Source organism: Myotis lucifugus, unplaced genomic scaffold (genome assembly GCF_000147115.1).
Source record: "Myotis lucifugus unplaced genomic scaffold, Myoluc2.0 scaffold_269, whole genome shotgun sequence".
NCBI classification, from domain to species: domain Eukaryota; kingdom Metazoa; phylum Chordata; class Mammalia; order Chiroptera; family Vespertilionidae; genus Myotis; species Myotis lucifugus.
The window spans coordinates 1,067,027-1,083,934 of NW_005871317.1; the positions used below are offsets into that span (position 1 = coordinate 1,067,027).

The 16,908-nt window shown below is 36.9% G+C and overlaps 1 protein-coding gene across 1 annotated transcript in view; it reads left to right on the forward strand.

Moving 5' to 3' along the window:
- Positions 1-16,908, forward strand: part of TTC28 (tetratricopeptide repeat domain 28) — a 372,574-nt gene that overhangs the window by 169,325 nt on the left and 186,341 nt on the right. The window contains 3 exon segments of the mRNA XM_023762971.1: positions 5,062-5,209; positions 10,382-10,654; positions 11,638-11,768. Coding sequence (XP_023618739.1) covers positions 5,062-5,209; positions 10,382-10,654; positions 11,638-11,768 — 552 coding nt within the window.

The window sequence follows — 16,908 nt, forward strand, 5'->3', positions numbered from 1 at the left end:
TATATTCTCTAATTTTATTCTTTTCTATCATGATTGGAGTCTAGTTAATTCTGTGTATATGAAAAATGTTAAAAGGTTTTGTGCTTTTGACATCCTGTAATCATTTTCATTTTTGACCCAGTTGTGTTAAATTATAGATTAATGCTGCTTCTTTTTAAAAACTAGTATCAGCATTTCTATTGTCCCCATTTGGCATTTTTAAATTAAATAAGGGAAATTCAGTAAAATAGTTTTTAATTTATAAATATTATTTAAAAAGATGATGTGGTAGCAGGTGATGTGATTGGCTAGCAGGTACATCACTATGTTATAGTTACAGATGTTTATTCTTCAGAAGATGTAAAAAAAAAAAGTTGAAATTCAAACAGTGAAAGACAGATTGGGAACATTAACCCTTTTCGGTCCAACTGTGGAGGCTGACTCGACAGACCAGGCGCTAGGAGCAGGTCCAACGTCGAGGCTGAGGTCGACACTGCAAACTGGTTCAACATTCAATCCCGTCAATTAATTTGGACCAGACTGTTTGAATTCCAAAAATAAAATTGGACCGCAAAGGGTTAAAATATAAAATTTGAAAGTATAGGTTAAATCGAAGGCACAATATTTGTAAATGCTTGAATTAAGTAATAGACTGTGTTGTACATGTAAGTGAATACTCTTAATTTAAATGTTATATATTATATTTGTTATAAATATATGTATATACCTATGGTAGTGGTTTACCTCATAAGTTAGTTGAGCCATGTGAGAGTAGGATTTTAGGTTGAGTGATGTGTTAGAATTGTGAACCAGGAATGGAGTGTTGGAAATAAAGACTTACAGGTCCTTCATTGTTTCCAGTGGCACTTGAAGAGTGAAGAGCTTTCTCTTTCACATGTTTAGTCTCTGAGTGTTTTTACTTTAACCCTGTCTTAGAATTTTAGGAATGCTGCAACAAAATATCATAGGCTGGGTGGCTTAAATGACAAACATTTATTTTTCACAGTTCTGAAAACTGAGAAGTCGCAGATTAAGTTGACGGCATATTTGGTGTCTGGTGAGGTAAATAGATGGCTGTTTTCCTGGTTAATAGATAGCTATCTTCTTGCTGTGTCCTTACATAGTGGAAGGAGAGAGACGGCTTTCTGGGGTCTCGTTTATAAGGGTACTGATCCCATTCAGAGGGCTCCACTCTCATGACCTAATCCCCCCTAAAGCCCTAAATACCATCACGTTGAGGATTAGGTTTCAACATATTAATTTTGGAAGGACACAAACATTTAATCTATGGCAAACTCTCTGAGGTGAGAAGAATGGCCACTTAATAAAGAACAAATACTAGCAGTTTTAACAACAGGGCATAAATGCTTCAGTCATTTGTTACATTTTTATTACTGCTTAAGTATTACAAAATCTTACTAGTAAGCAGCTCTACAGGTAGCTGTCGAGACATTTATAGCTGTTTATATTCTTTCCTTCTAGATTGTGAGCACATTGAGAGTCTGCGTCCTCTGTTTTATAGAGCCTGGTCCCGTAGATTTTTAGGGAATATTAATTGAAGGAAGGAATGAACTATTCTTGTAACACAGTTGTATTTGTGAGGTGATAGTTTAGTAGCATGTGTGGAATAATCACTGAGGATTCTTTGTGGGGAACAACAAAAAATAAATGAATGACTGTGCAACACTTGAAAATCTACCTTTAGTCCAGTATGTTAACTAGCTCCTTATATGTTTCTCTTCTTGGCTAAAGCTTCAGGTTAAAACCGTTGTTCTCAGGGCATAGGTGCTCTTATAGTCAATTCATGTTGCCCTTCTTCCTCCATCTGCAACGTAACCAGTGACCAGAATGTGGTGTATGCGTGGGGGGAGGGGCGCTTAGGCAGGGGAATAGATTTTCTGAGGTTGGCTGGGCACCGAGTGTTTAATATTGCTTCCTTCAGCATGGTGCACATATATTGCCTCTGCTCAATCCGAAGTGATCAAAATGTCCCCTTTCCCAGATGAAGCAGCTTCCTGTGAGACCTCTGATTCTGAGGAAGAGAAATTAGTAGCAGGAATCAATAGGGGTGAGGCAGATAGGCGATAGCAGATTACATCCGTTTTCTTGAAGCAGCTGTGAATCTCAGCACGTTTTCCCCTTGGCTTTGGAAGAGGCTGACAGAGGACCCTGTGGGTGGCTGCTGCATCTCCCAAGACCTGAGTGCCAGTTTCTTCTTGTTGGGTAGCTCAGATTTTTGTCTGGGAGCCTTACAGCAGTGAGTTTCCCAGTTGCCAGTAGTCTTTTATGGAGCCAGGAGAGGAGCAAATGAAGCCATGATAGGAATTGAATAATATATTGCATAGTAAAATGTTTGTTGGATTCCTTACATTCTGTTAGTTTGTAATTATGTGTTCTTAGTAAGATTCTTTTCTTATTTAACTAATAATCAAAATAGCTAATTTTATTGAATATTTTTGTCAGACACTGTGCTGAATTCTTTTTATTCTATTACATGAACGAGGGGTCCTCAAACTACGGCCCGCGGGCCACATGCAAATACAGATATTGTATTTGTTCCCGTTTTGTTTTTTTACTTCAAAATAAGATATGTGCAGTGTGCATAGGAATTTGTTCATAGTTTTTTTTTTAAACTATAATCCGGCCCTCCAACGGTCTGAGGGACAGTGAACTGGCCCCCTGTTTAAAAAGTTTGAGGACCCCTGACATGAACCCACAATCTAGGTCATATTATCATCCACTTGAACTTGATAGTGGCGTACCTCTCACAGAAGTATCAAAACCTGATTTCTATTCAGCTGTTTGTCCATGCAGTGAAAATTGCATGGAGCAAAGTTGGGAGAGCCCCACTCTGAGTTAGGAACAGGGGTTTGTCAGAGCTTGACTTATTATGCTGTCCTGGCAGGGGTATAAACTAAGCTTGTGACTGAGAAAAATTGTGTGAAGTTGGGTTAGCGATTGTGGAAGGGAATGAGGGAGGACTAAGGGAGACCTTTGAAAGCCTTCTATACCTCTTTTCAAAATCCTCCCCCAAAGAAAGGAAGCCAAGATTGTGGGTGACATGGTCCAGTCATACCTTTTTCATCTAATTATTGAGTGTCCTAAGAAAACAAAATGTGCACACTCTTCTTTAACTGCTGTGTGGACTTGATATCACGACTGGCCTTTAACACAGCTTTGCCCGACTAAAAAGTAGATATATCACATTTTTCAATGATTTCTGTTGGCAGGCAGGAAAATCAGTTCTCTCAGTAAAGTAATGAATGATAAAATTTTGTTCTAAATATGTAAGAAATTATCAAAATCCATTGCTATTAAGATTATTGTGTATTTTTAGTTTTATTGTGATACCACTAACATACAGCATTGAATAGATTTAAGTTATACAATATAATGATTTGACTTACATATATTGTCAAATGATTGCCACATACATTTTTTAAAAATATCAGTAACTAAAAACATCTTTTGTCTCTTTCCATAAATTATAATTATAGTGTACAGATAATTGGCATGTATATATTATATAAATAAATTTAAATTCTTTTAATTTGGCTTTAATATAGTATTTCTAAAATTATGTAAACTGTAGTTATTTTTAGTTGTAATGTTGCATATATTGCCACTCAGATTTTCAAAATCACCTAAAATGTGAAATGAAAAGGACAGTGAAAAATGTCTATAAAACACATTAAAGGTTGAAACAGTGGCTGAGTCCAGTGAAAGGAAGTGATCTTATGAATTAGTAATGGAAGCACATTTATAGGTTAGTGTCTCACTGGGGTCTGAGTTTTAACAGCTGCTGATAGTTTAAACTGAAATAGAAATCTGAATAGCCTGTAATAATCTATGAGTATTCATTCTGTTTATGGGTTGTTTCTTAATAGAAACACTGAATAGTATTGCCTATCTTAAATTATCTCAAAGGGTAGTTGTAAAAATGAAATAAGATAAGGTAAAGAAATACGTTTTGTAAACATTAAATGTGCTCTCACTCAATCTCTGTGTGTGTACGTGTACTTATAAAATTATAAAATTATGTGTTAAGTTTAGTGAGTAGTAGTTTTAGAAGTTACTTGAAACTTCATTTAGATCCCATGAATACAATTTGTGGCAACTCAAAGTATATTGGACTGAAAAGTCAAAATTGTGTTATAAGCATGTGGTATTGTAAGAATGTTGAAGTTACATAGGAGGCTAAATATTTTAGAAGCAGATGTTCATAAACAGTGAATGAATTAATATGTCATTTTTATGTGTTATTTAATCAGGTACAAGGTCCTTTGCTGGTTAAATACTAGTGACACTTGGTTCATTTACTTATTTTTACTCTGTGTGCTTGAAAACAAACTTCACTTCCTTAAGACTATTCTAAACTTTAAATATTTTATTAACTTCTTGGCCCTTTCTTCAATTACTAGAAGGAGGGATGTTCTCCTACAATCAACAACTGATGATACTAGCTTTAAAACTAAAATTAAAGCATACAAAAACAATCTGATTTTGTTTCTAAGTAAAGCACATATATTTTAGATAACAGCTTTTAAATATTATGTCTGAAATACTACATTTGATATGACCATGTTATGTTACTCACTATTAAGATTGCCTTAATAATAATCACATATTTATTTTTCCCATTCATAAATGGAGAAAATATACCATAAGTGGAAATTGAGTGTCTCTCATTTGTCTTGCACTGTACCACCTACTTTGGTGAGATATAAAGAAATCTCCAAAATCCTGTCCTTGAGGAACTTATGCTATTAAAGGTGGGATAAGAAATATTTTCAAATAATCAAAAACAATAAAAGCAATATGTGAATAAATGCCAAAGGATGTGATAAAATTTATATGTTCTAGAATTGAAAAGAATAAATTATAATTTATCTGAGAGAAGTATGCTTACATTTTACGATATTGGAAGAGATCAGATTTGATTACAAACTATTTACTAGGTCTTTGAATTAAGACCATCTCAATCAAAGTTCCACTGATCTGTTGTTCTGCTAAAGAATCAGCAGCAGCCTTGATGGAGCATGATGTATAAGCAAACATGCATTGTATTTTCTTCATTTTCAGGCATACTTCCGACAGGGTGTTGCCCTCCAGTACCTCGGACGTCATGCCGATGCCCTGGCAGCGTTTGCATCTGGACTGGCTCAGGACCCCAAGAGTCTCCAGCTTCTGGTGGGGATGGTAGAAGCTGCCATGAAATCTCCCATGAGAGGTAAGATGATAAAAGTCTTTGGTCTGGCACTAATTTAAAGTAGAACATTTCTAGCCTTCAAAAACTTCAGACTCTGGTATTGAGAATTGATAGGTTATCAATTTTGCTAAGATCATGTATTTTTTATTTTTAAAATGTAAGATACTATTTTTATTAAAAAGAAAAGTTACACTATGATTTTTATATACTGTTGAAAGCAATAGCCAGCTTGTTCATTTGTCTAAAGTCAGTGATAGTTCCCATTATTCTCTCACAGTGTTGTAGTTAAACCTTAATTTAGTTCTAGGAAATAAGTAATAGGGCAGATTTTTCATATTTCTCTAGATCTACCTACTGGAAAGAAATTTCAGAGCATGAAGAAGAAATAAAATAGCATTTTTAGATAGTAACAATTTGTTCTTAGAACTTGGTTAAATTTGGCTTTTTCTCAAAATTTTGTGCTCATCTCCACAGAAGTAAATTTCTATTTTAGTTGCCCTAGAAGAGATTATGTATTGTAGACAAAGGAGATCAAGAATCACTGCCAGTAGCAGACAATGAACCAGAATAGGATGGTGTAAGGCTACTGGCCTACAAGTTTGTGGACCTAGATTACATTTTTGAATTTTGCATTAACTAACTATATGACCATGGGTAAATGAATCGACATCTCTGTATTTCAGAGTTATCTGAAGATTCCTCATGTTTTTGTAGTTCTAAGATTCTGTACCTCTAAGTTATAATACCTCTAGTAGTAAATTGATTTGTTTATTTGGACCAATATGCCATCTAGAAATACTCAAATAAGCGAAGACATTAAGTAGACATTCTAATATTATGGATCTAACTGTAGGCTGTGTGTGTAACATTTTTCAGAGGAGCATTATAAGATATGTTGAGTTAAAAAAATAGAGAGAGCCTGGCTGGTGTTGCTCAGTGGTGAAGTGTTGACCTATGAACTAGGAGGTCACGGTTCAATTCAGGTCAGGGCACATATCTGGGTTTCGGGCTAGATCCCCAGTAGGGGGCGTGCAGGAGATAGCCAATCAATGATTCTCATCATTGATGTTTCTCCCTCTCTCTCCCTCTCTGAAATCAATACAAATGTTTTGTTTTGTTTTCTTTTTTTAAAAGAAAGAAAAAGAGAAACTGACAGATACTTGTTTAAATGTTTTTTTTCTCCTGTTATTCTACTTTGTGCCAATTGGTATTCTGAAAAAAACAATGGATTGAACATAGTGGAGGATAGAGAAGTTCTAAGGCCCAAAACAGATTGGCTTCACTTTGAGGAACATTGATTTTTGAGGAATGAGCTCTTAGGAAGATTGGGCTGAAAGTGTACACCAATTGTCATCTTTGCAGAGTGATGGAGACACTAAGGTATATTGATGGTATATAGTGGAAAGCTAGTATTGTTTCATATTAATTAGATTATGTCAAGCAGAACTCTATTGTCTCTTTTGTCTCTGAAAAGGGATGTTTTTGAGTGAACCTAAACATGTTGATGGCAGTTTCATTAGACATTTTTTATAGTTTTGAAAATGTTTGCAGCATTAGATTGTTTTAATATACTGGCTAATACAGTATTTGGCTTAAAATAGATGCTAAGTAAAAATTTGATGAACTAAATGTTACTTATATGGTCTTTGGGCAATTCATAGCTATAAAAAATATTTTTCTGAAAGTCAAAGATTTCATGTTTTAGGAAAAACGTGGTAAGGAAACCTCTCTTCATGCGATTTTATAACCCCATGCAAAGCTGAGTCTTTGCTGCAGGAACCTAATGGCTTCTCCCACTGGGGGACCTGCTGTTAATAAACTCTGACTTAGAGCAGATGCGCTTCAGAGCTCCAGGGCTTAGGGGTGGGGGTGGGGTAGGTATGGACAAACAAAAAAAAAAAATCAATTTGTCTCCCCTTTCCATTTCTCTAATAGTTTCTCATTCTCTCCCTTCACCCCTCCACAAGTAATTTACATGGAACATTTTTATTTAGTTCATGAAGATACCACTTTTTTATTTTGAAGCATTTCTGTTGCTGCCTTAGAATATTGGAGTGAACATGTTGAGATCAGCAGAATCATACTTACTGTTTTGCCTTTGAAGCAATTTGTTTAGATAAATGTAAGGAAATCTTCCCTGCACAGTGAGGAACAGCTCAGTGCTGTTGTCACCCTTAGGGTTTTCTGTGCCATGTTCTCTCCCAGCTATGCTGAGTGACCTCAGGCTGACCCTGGAGCAAGCTGCAACTTACAGGTGCCTGGAGCGCTTCAGCATTTTCTTCTTTTTCCTTAAGGCAATTTAATTTATCTCATTTATTTTTAGCATTGCCTTTATCACTGTATCTACTCCAGGTGGGCTTTTCTTATCAACGTTTTATAGGGATACTGTTGCTTTTCACAGTGTTGTTCTATGCATCATTTCACATCTTAATGACTTACCTCTCTTTTTGTCATATGGTTGTAATTCACGAAATCTATCATTATTTGCTGCCCTTTTTTTTTTTTTTTACCCATTTTAGTTTAGCCTCCTGCAGCTTTCGAAGTTTCTGCCATTGTTGCATAGCAGTGCAGTTGGGTCACTTTATATATAGGTCCAATCTGTTGTGTCGATGTCGATTGCTTCCATTTTGTAATTCTTACATGCAATACAGAAAGCTCCCTAGTCCAGGTGCTTGTGTGAATAAGCAAAGCTCCCGTGATAGTCACAGCATCCCTGTGGTTTGGCCTTTTTTTAGAAGTTTCAAGATTTCATTTTTTTAAAAAGGTAGGGCCAATCTATATTGTTTTCAAATAAATGTTATATTTATCCACATTGAAATTTACTTGACATTTTTATATTGTTGCTGCCAATATTGCTAACTGAATTCGGTCTGTTTTTCTTTATTTTTATGGTTTCACTTATGCTCACTAACCAGATATCAGTTAAACGACTTCTCCTGTGGTTATATTTACATCATATATAATGTATTGCCTTTAAATCATTAGCGAAAATATAAAAATAAGTGTAAATATAAAATGATACTCTTTGTCATGACTTCTCAAGTTATCCTGTTACTGTTTTCCATTTCTCCTTTTTAGATAGTCTTCCAGCAATTTCACTTCATTGTATTTTGTAAATGGTGTAGCATAGAACTACTGCCAACCACGGATTTAGTAATATAATTACAAAGTGAGATTTAGTTTACCTTTATTTGTTCTTTTAAAGATGCCAGGGCTGCTTCTTGCCAAGGGTTCTCTTGTGTATATTTTCTCTCCTCCTGTTAATTCGGTAATCTAAAGACTATTACATTTATGGGCTATCACTGTCACGGTGTTTCCCCAGCTCCAGAGGGTCCAGGGAGGCTGATTTTATGAAGTGCTGGTGGCAAATGGCTGTTGAATGTATAAGCTTTTATCTTGGGGTCAAATTGGGGCTCACCTTTTATTTGCCTAATTGGCCAACCTCCTTTTAGGAGGCAGTTACTTTTTACAGGAGGCCTCTTTCTGAAATATTATGTAAAAAACAAAGACTTTTCCCACAAAAAAAGATTGGCATCTAATTTCCGCAATGCCACTTGCTATTCCATTGACTGAGCAAGGTTGCTTGCTTCCTCTACACCTCATTCCTTATCTGTAAAAGGAAATGATAATATCTCCCTCCTAATGTTGTTTTGAGATTCAAACCCTATAATGTAAAGGCAGACACCTTTTACATTCCTTTTCCTCCGCAGTGTGATGCCCTTCTTCTCACCGAGGAACAGAAGTAGCAGCAGTAATAATCCTGTTCTTGTCTCCATGGCAGGCACAGTGCTGTGAGTGTGAACACTGCACGGTGCTCGTGGTCCTTGTAACTTTCCCTAAGGCCTCAGTTTCAGGAAGAGCTGTGTTTCTTCTGAGCGTTGGTGTATTTTTATCTGAAAGGTCTGGGAAATTTTAAAGTGATCATTTACCTTTTGCTTCGTCCTCTGGGAAGCTTGGAGCCCAGTGTCTTGGCCACCGTTAGGAAGGGTGTCAGGGCTTAGAGTCTCCCTGTCACTTGGACTTCTATGTTTTTCACCTTACTTCTATAAAAAGCCTTTGAATAATTTCTGAACGAAGTAGAATATAATAAATAAATACACAGAGTAAAACGTTAAGTGACTTAGACAAAGTGGGAAACATATCAGTTTTTATTTTGATTTTTTTTTGAGGAGGGTTAAATTGTGCTTTTTAGTATGAACCAAAGTTTTTTAATTGTTGTAAAATATATGTAGCATAAAATTGACCATTTTAACAACAACTTTTAGTTATGAAATTCAGTGGCATTAAGTCCATTTACTGTGTTGTGCAACCATCATAACTATCCATCTCCAGAACTTTTTCATCTTCCCAAATTGATTCTCTGAACTCATTCAACTCTAACTTCCCATTCTGCTCTCCCCACAGCTCCTGGCAAATACTGGGCTGTTTTCTATCTCTCTGAATTTGACTACTCTAGGTATCTTAAATAAGGGGAAATCATACAATATTAGTCTTTTTGTGACAAGCCCAATGATTTTTAACTTAATTTCCTCTCTTAGGAATTAGCTTAATAAAGGTAAAAATTGAAATTAGGTGAATATTTGAACCTTACCTCTAAATTTTATTTTTCTGGGGGCAGTATTTTACCCTTATAATATTTCACTTACTTCTTACCTTATCAATAACTGCTGTTCTTTCTTTGGACTCCTGTTCTGGGGATTGAATCGTTCCAGGATTGTTCCTCCCATTCTTCTGGGCTTGCAGTTCAGTACTATATTTCAGTGTTGTATCCAAGAATAATTGGTAGTGGTTTCACCAGGGTTTTTAGGAAAGTTGAGGCCTTTTTAGTCATATATGCTAGGGGACTGTTATAATGATAACTCGGAAAGCTCTAGAATGTTTTATAGAGCCTTAGACAGATTGAAGTCTATGAAAATGTTAGTTACCTTGAAGGTGATCCATAGGAGACAGTCCTTTATATCATTCCTTTGGAATAAGGTATTGTGCATATTAAATACATTTTTTCTCAAATTCTATAAGATTTTTTTCCTTCTAAAATTTATCCCTTGCTCTCCATCTGTTTTGTCATTGCAAAGACTTTGTACTTGAAATAAGCTATAAAGAGGTATGATAAACATTTTTTCTAGAACATATTAGACAATATTGTTTTGTGTATTCTTCTACATTTTCTAATTTTCTTTTGTTTTTCTTCAGACTCCCTCGAGCCCACTTATCAGCAGCTTCAAAAAATGAAACTGGACAAGAGTCCCTTTGTGGTCGTGTCTGTGGTTGGGCAGGAGCTCCTGACAGCTGGCCATCACGGGGCCTCTGTGGTTGTCTTAGAAGCTGCTCTGAAGATTGGCACCTGCAGCCTCAAGCTGAGAGGTTCTGTTTTCTCTGCCCTGAGCAGCGCTTACTGGTCTCTTGGAAACACAGAGAAGAGCACTGGATACATGCAGCAGGACTTGGATGTAGCCAAGACCTTAGGTAGAGTTATGCTTCTCCCCTTTATTTCAGTACAGAAAGGAATAAGCTGATTAACCTGGCATAAATGGGAGTAACATGTGCAATGAAAAGTGAGTGTGTCTCTAGAACATTCTCCATTTTAGGGTTCTTAGGTCTTAGGGCTTTTCGTATAACAGGTACCAAGGTTCCAAAAGGCCAAGAGTAAAACGTAAAGTGAATTTATGCATTGGGGTTTTGGGTGAGATAAATCCAAAATTAACATATTCATTGCCCTCCTCAGAGATTTGGGTCCACAGATATAAATATCCCAAATGATAGTACTGGTGGGTGAATCTTTCATCTTAATTTTAATTTTTGCCTACATTAGAATATGTCATTTCATTGGTGGGGACAATACAGTGCAGTGGTTAAGAGTGTGGACACTGTGGAGCCACACTGGCTTTGCTACTTACTAGCAGGTTGACCTTCAGCAAGTCACCTAAGCTCTCTGTGCTGCCATTTCCTCATTTGTAAAATAAGTGTGGCTTATGATTACGATTATTGTTACTGTGATTATTCAAGGACTTGCAGGACTGCAGTAAAAGCAGGGATATGGTGACTCTACCATTAGCATACTTGTAAAGAAGCAATATGTTATAGTAGGTTTGGAGTCAAATGACTGAACCAACAAGCTGATGGTTGTTCAGAACCAAAAATCATTAGCAGAGCAGTGAAGTGACTCAAACAGCAGCTGGTTTGTGTCAAGGTCTTTAACCTCTCATTTCCAGGACACTTACGTCCCTGACTACAGTTGTATGACAATAATAATAGTTGTTAGCCAGAGATGTAAATTCTAGGACCATAACCTCCTACAAAGAGTCTTATAGAAGAAGAAAATACTTTCTAAAAGAAGACAAGTGAAATCTTAGCTAGTAGGTAGGTCTGTGGCTCTTAAATTAAGATGGCCATTATATATTAAAATAATGCTATAACTAAAAATTTTATATATTTTTAAACCCAATCAGGTGACCAGACAGGAGAATGCCGAGCTCATGGGAATCTAGGCTCTGCATTCTTCTCCAAAGGAAATTACCGGGAGGCTCTCACTAACCACAGGCATCAGTTGGTGCTTGCCATGAAACTCAAGGATCGAGAGGTAGGAAGTTTACCTGTAGACCAAAACCTTTGTTTTGTTTTTTTTAAACATGGAGTCTGTACCTTAAAATATTACTTTCATAAGTGAATAATTATTGCTTCTGTCTTTCATCATCAACCAGGTATTGGACATCTATCATGTATTGGCCTTGGGGATATAGAGAGAAATAAGACATGGTCCCTGACCTCAGGATCTAACAGCTTGGTCAAATGCCTTGTTCTTATTCTAGTCAGATGTGCTGTGGAGTAGATATATGTAAAATTAGCAAAACTCTATATCATCATGATATACTCATTAAATTAAAGAAGCACACATTTCGCTTTATTTGAGATGGAGTATTATTACTGCAAACCCTTCACATAGTTTCTTGGGTGGTAGATGCATATTAAGTCTGATGGAGAGACCTGCATTGTAGTGATAAAGAAATATCATCCTAGTATTTATTAGAGAAATGAAATGTAATATTCTCAGGCACTTGATATCTGGTAGATGTGACATGCTGAGAAAGCTCCTACAGAGTGGAAAGAGGTGGGGTTTTGGGTGAGATAAATCTAAATTTAAATTCCTGCTCTAGTGCTTTCTAGCCCTCTGCAATAGAAATCTGAATATAACTTTTGACTCCCCAAAAACGTAACTATAGTTGTCCTTCAGTATCCACAGGGGATTGGTTTCAGCACCACTCACCGATACCGCAACCCCTGTGTGGATGCTTAAGTCTCTTACATAAAATGGCATAGGAACTGCATACAGCCAGCTCTCGCCATCCAGGGATTGAGAAAGACAGTATTTTCCATCTGTGGTGGTTGAATCACTGATGTGAAACCCAGGAGGCTGAGTGCTGACTGTATTTCTATTGGAAAAATCCACATGCATGTGGACCCACAAAGTTTACACCCAGGTTGTTGAAGGGTCGACTCTATTTTGATATTGAAATAAAATATGGGAATCTGCCTTTTGAAGTAAAAATTAACCACTGTGAATACTATGACTGGTGAGAATACCAAGCTGCATGTTTCTGCCTCTTACATCTTTGGCTATAATACCTTTAAAATTTTTTCCCAAGTAGCAAGATAGCAGCCTGAAAACACTTTGTCTATTTACCTTAAAGAGCAATATGTGTGGTTTTTTTTAATATGATTACTCAGATACATAACAGGGGAAGTGAAACCTTCTCCATAAGATTTTTTATTCTAACTTTTTATCTGCTTTAATGGTTTCAAAATTAATTTCAGGTGTCCATGGAGTCCTCCCTGTGAGCTAATATTAATTGTCAGAAGAATACATAAATTATACTGTACTAGAGACATTCAGGAAATCTGATATGCAAATATGCTGATGATTGAAGTTTTTTTTATCAGTCTGATTTCTCTCCTGAGCTTCATATTTCTTTATTCAACTGCTTCTTGGACACTCACCTTCAATTCAGTGTTCTTGATCTAGTCCTCAATCTGTACCCACTTCTGTATTCACACTTGTTCTATTGCCCCCACTACCTCACTCTCATGTTTGGTTGTTATTGCATTCTCCTTTTTCTATAATAGAAATCTCTTTTCTGGTTCTTCCCTTCTGCCATCTTTTCCCTGGACATTGGCAGTAAGTAGCTTTCTCTCAGGACTTTTCACACTTTTAAAAACTCTCCTACAAGCAAGGGAGAGATGGTGTCTACTATTTGGGACTATGAGAGTAGCTTGAAATTGCTGCCAAAAGTAATTTCTTTCAACTGGTTGAGAGTGTGGACTTAGATATTAGACAAACCTGGACTTGAACTTCGGCTTGGCTACTCGGTAATGTTGACCCTTAAAATTACATAACTCTTCTTAGTGCGATGAATATGTGAGTTGTTTCCAATTTTTTGCTATTATGGAAAAGCTGTTATAAATATTTTTATACATATACTAGAGGCCCGGTGCATGGATTTGTGCACCGGTGGGATCCCTCAGCCTGGCCTGTGGGGATTGGGCCGAAACCGGCTCTCTGACATCCCCCAAAGGGTCCCGGATTGCGAGAGGGCAGTTCTCGGGTGATACACCCTGGAATCAGGGTCCTTCCTCTCTGGTTCTGGGTGCATCACCCAGGAACCGCAGCTACCAAGTCACCGCAGCTCCGCAGCTCCTGCGTTGAGCATCTGCCTCCTGGTGGTCAGTGCATGTCATAGCTACTGGTCTGCTGATTGAATGGTCAGCTGGTCACTTAGGCTTTTATATATATAGATCTTTTGATAGTCATCAGCACTTAGATCTGTTAAGTGTTTGGTCATACATATATTTAGATATATTAGATTTTATGAGCTTTCCAGACTAGTTGTACCAAGTTATGTCAGCAGCAGCATAAGGGATTTTTAAGCTTTAATAAAAAATAAAGAAAAAGGTATATGTCACACTGGAATATGTAAATATTTTAATTTGTGAAATCTGTTTGAACTCTCCCCTGATTCTCGTTTCTTCTCTATCCAGTCAATTACCTTCTAAAATTTGTTCTGGTCATGTAATTTTCCTGCTTGAAAGCCGTTGACAGCTTTCTGTTGCCTCCAGAATAAAGGCCAAACTCCTTTATGACTTTTATTTCGCATTATTCAGTTGCACTTACTGTTTACTTGTTTGTAATGGTGGTTTCCCCATTGTTTAACTGGCAGCGTCTGGAGGGAAAGGAGAATTTTTATATTCTCATTCATTCATTTATCCATTTACTCAACATATGTTTACTGGGTGTTTACTCTGTTTCAGGTGCTATAATGACTTTGAGTATAAAGATGAATATGCCATGCCCTAGCACTTTGGCTCAGTGGATAGAGCATCGGCCTGTGGACCAAAGGGTCCCTGGTTTGATTCCGGTCAAGAGCACATACCTTGGTTGCAGGCTTCTTCCCAGCCGGGGCTCTGGTCAGGGCTCGTGCAGGAGGCAACCAATCAATGTGTTTCTCTCACTTAGATGTTTCTCTCTGTCTTTCCCTCTCTCTCCCACTCTCCCTAAAAATAAATGGAAAAATGTCCTCGAGTGAGGATTAACAACAACAACAAAAAAGATGAATATGCCATTGTTCTTGCCCTCAAGGAGCTCAAATCTTCTGGCAAACCTCCTGTAGTGTTCCAGTCCAGTGCTGATAAATGCTTTTCGGCCTGGAGGAAAAACATTGAGGGCTTACTGTGGGTAAAGAGTGCTTGCCTCTCCTTCATTCTTATGAATGGTGGTCTTTGTTTTACTCAGGGCTGTGGAAGAAGTTTATGAAGCCCAGTAGTAAGTGTCAACAAGCTTACTCTTTTTTTTTTGCACTTACTTTGCTGTCAGTAACTAAAATCTAAAATTTACATTTAATATTCTGATAATGCCTCCCACATAAAAGACCTTTAAAATGAAAATTCATTTGTTGTGATGTTGAAGATTAAAGGTAAATCGTAATCAATCAATTGATGATGCCTGTAGGTTTGCAGGAACAGTTACTGACCCCCCAAAAAAGACTACTCGACTTTGTGAGAAAACTGAGCCTTCTGGATTTTCTTTAGGATGTGGCTACAGGAAATTCATTAGATGGTTTTCGATGACATCATCCTGACCATAGCACTTTCTCCAAAAGCAATGCTATTTTTCTTGGACCTTTTTGCAGACATTTTCTACACCATGTATATTAATATATTAGTAGTGCTAATATGAAATCCACACAAAGGTTTATGGGGTGTGTGTGAGAGAGAAAGACAAGAGAGACAGAGACAGAGAGAAGGAATGTAGTGAGATGATTGTTTTACTTCCAGCAGCAAAGGAGAGTGGGTTAAAGGGCAAAAAGCATTCCGTTTATCTGAGAACCCTGTCCTCATAGGGAGTATTAAGTTCAGGAAGGGAATGGTTGACAACCTCTTCAGTGGTGTGTACCACAGGCTTTTGAGAAACAAATAAGATTGTTAAACCGTAACTCTTCAAATCATGGAAAACTGTAGATTTCCCACCCCCACCCCCAACATTGTGAAGAATGGAGATAGGATATCAGTTTTTTTTATTATGCTCTTTGTATTTTGTATTATAAGTCAGTTGAGCCAGACCTTTTGGGCCCGTAATGGATAATGGAGTGCTCTCTCTCCTACTGATAAAATAGTTATTACTTCAAAAGAACTTGCACCCCCGGTGAATGTGTGTGTGTGTTTGTGTGTGTGAGATTTGAACATAAAGAATCAAAATTAAAGGACTCAGAAACAGATAAAATCTGACATATTGGAGACTGCAGCATAAGGTCTTGAGTGTGATTGTTCCTGAAGGTACTGATGACAGTCTATAATGCTAAGATGCTGTCATTACAACGTGATGGGTGGCATGCTGCTTTGACAGAACAGCTTCTGGATTAACTTAACACTTTCTTGATTTTTAACTTTGGACTTCACTATTCTGGAGACCATGGAAACTTGGAGAAACTAGCAAATTGGTGGTATTCCTATTTTATAGATGATAAAATTAAGGCTTAAAGAGGGATGGGCTTTAGGCCACACAGCGTGTGTCAGGATCATGTTTTGGAAAACAAGATGAAATATATTCTACTTGCTACTTGGAATAGAATTTTTGGTACAAATCATTAATCTTTGCTGAAATGAAACCACTTCTGTGTGTTCAGTTTTTAAAAAGATAATTTCCACAACACAGGCAACAATAAAACACATACTTTCCTACAGTCCATTTTAATTTTGTAAGGACATCACTGAGGTTTGTTTAATTTTATGTCATTGTGGGTAAGAACAATTAAAATCTGATGAGAATAGATTGTAAGGACAATGCCTTTCCCATCTACTGCTACAGATGATACAAATTAGGAATCCTTTCTTATTTTCAGTTTTAGTTCACTATAAAAAAAAGTCTGTTTTCAAAGTAGTAATCAGAATCTTTTATTCTTCCTGAATAAAAGCACTTCCCTCTAATTACCATAAAACTTGTATAGATTTCAAAGTTCTTCTTTTCTCCAGAGAAATTACATCCCAAAGAAATTATCACTGAATTGCTTATTGCTTTCATTCCTTAATCCACATTCTCCTGCCAACTCACTAACCAGGTGTCCACTGGTTTCTGGGGGTATGTTAGTGCATATCTTTGGGCCTTTCCTGGAAGAGAGAGGTTGAGAGTGCCATGAATCTTCTAAATTTTACCATTTCAATCTCTGATAACT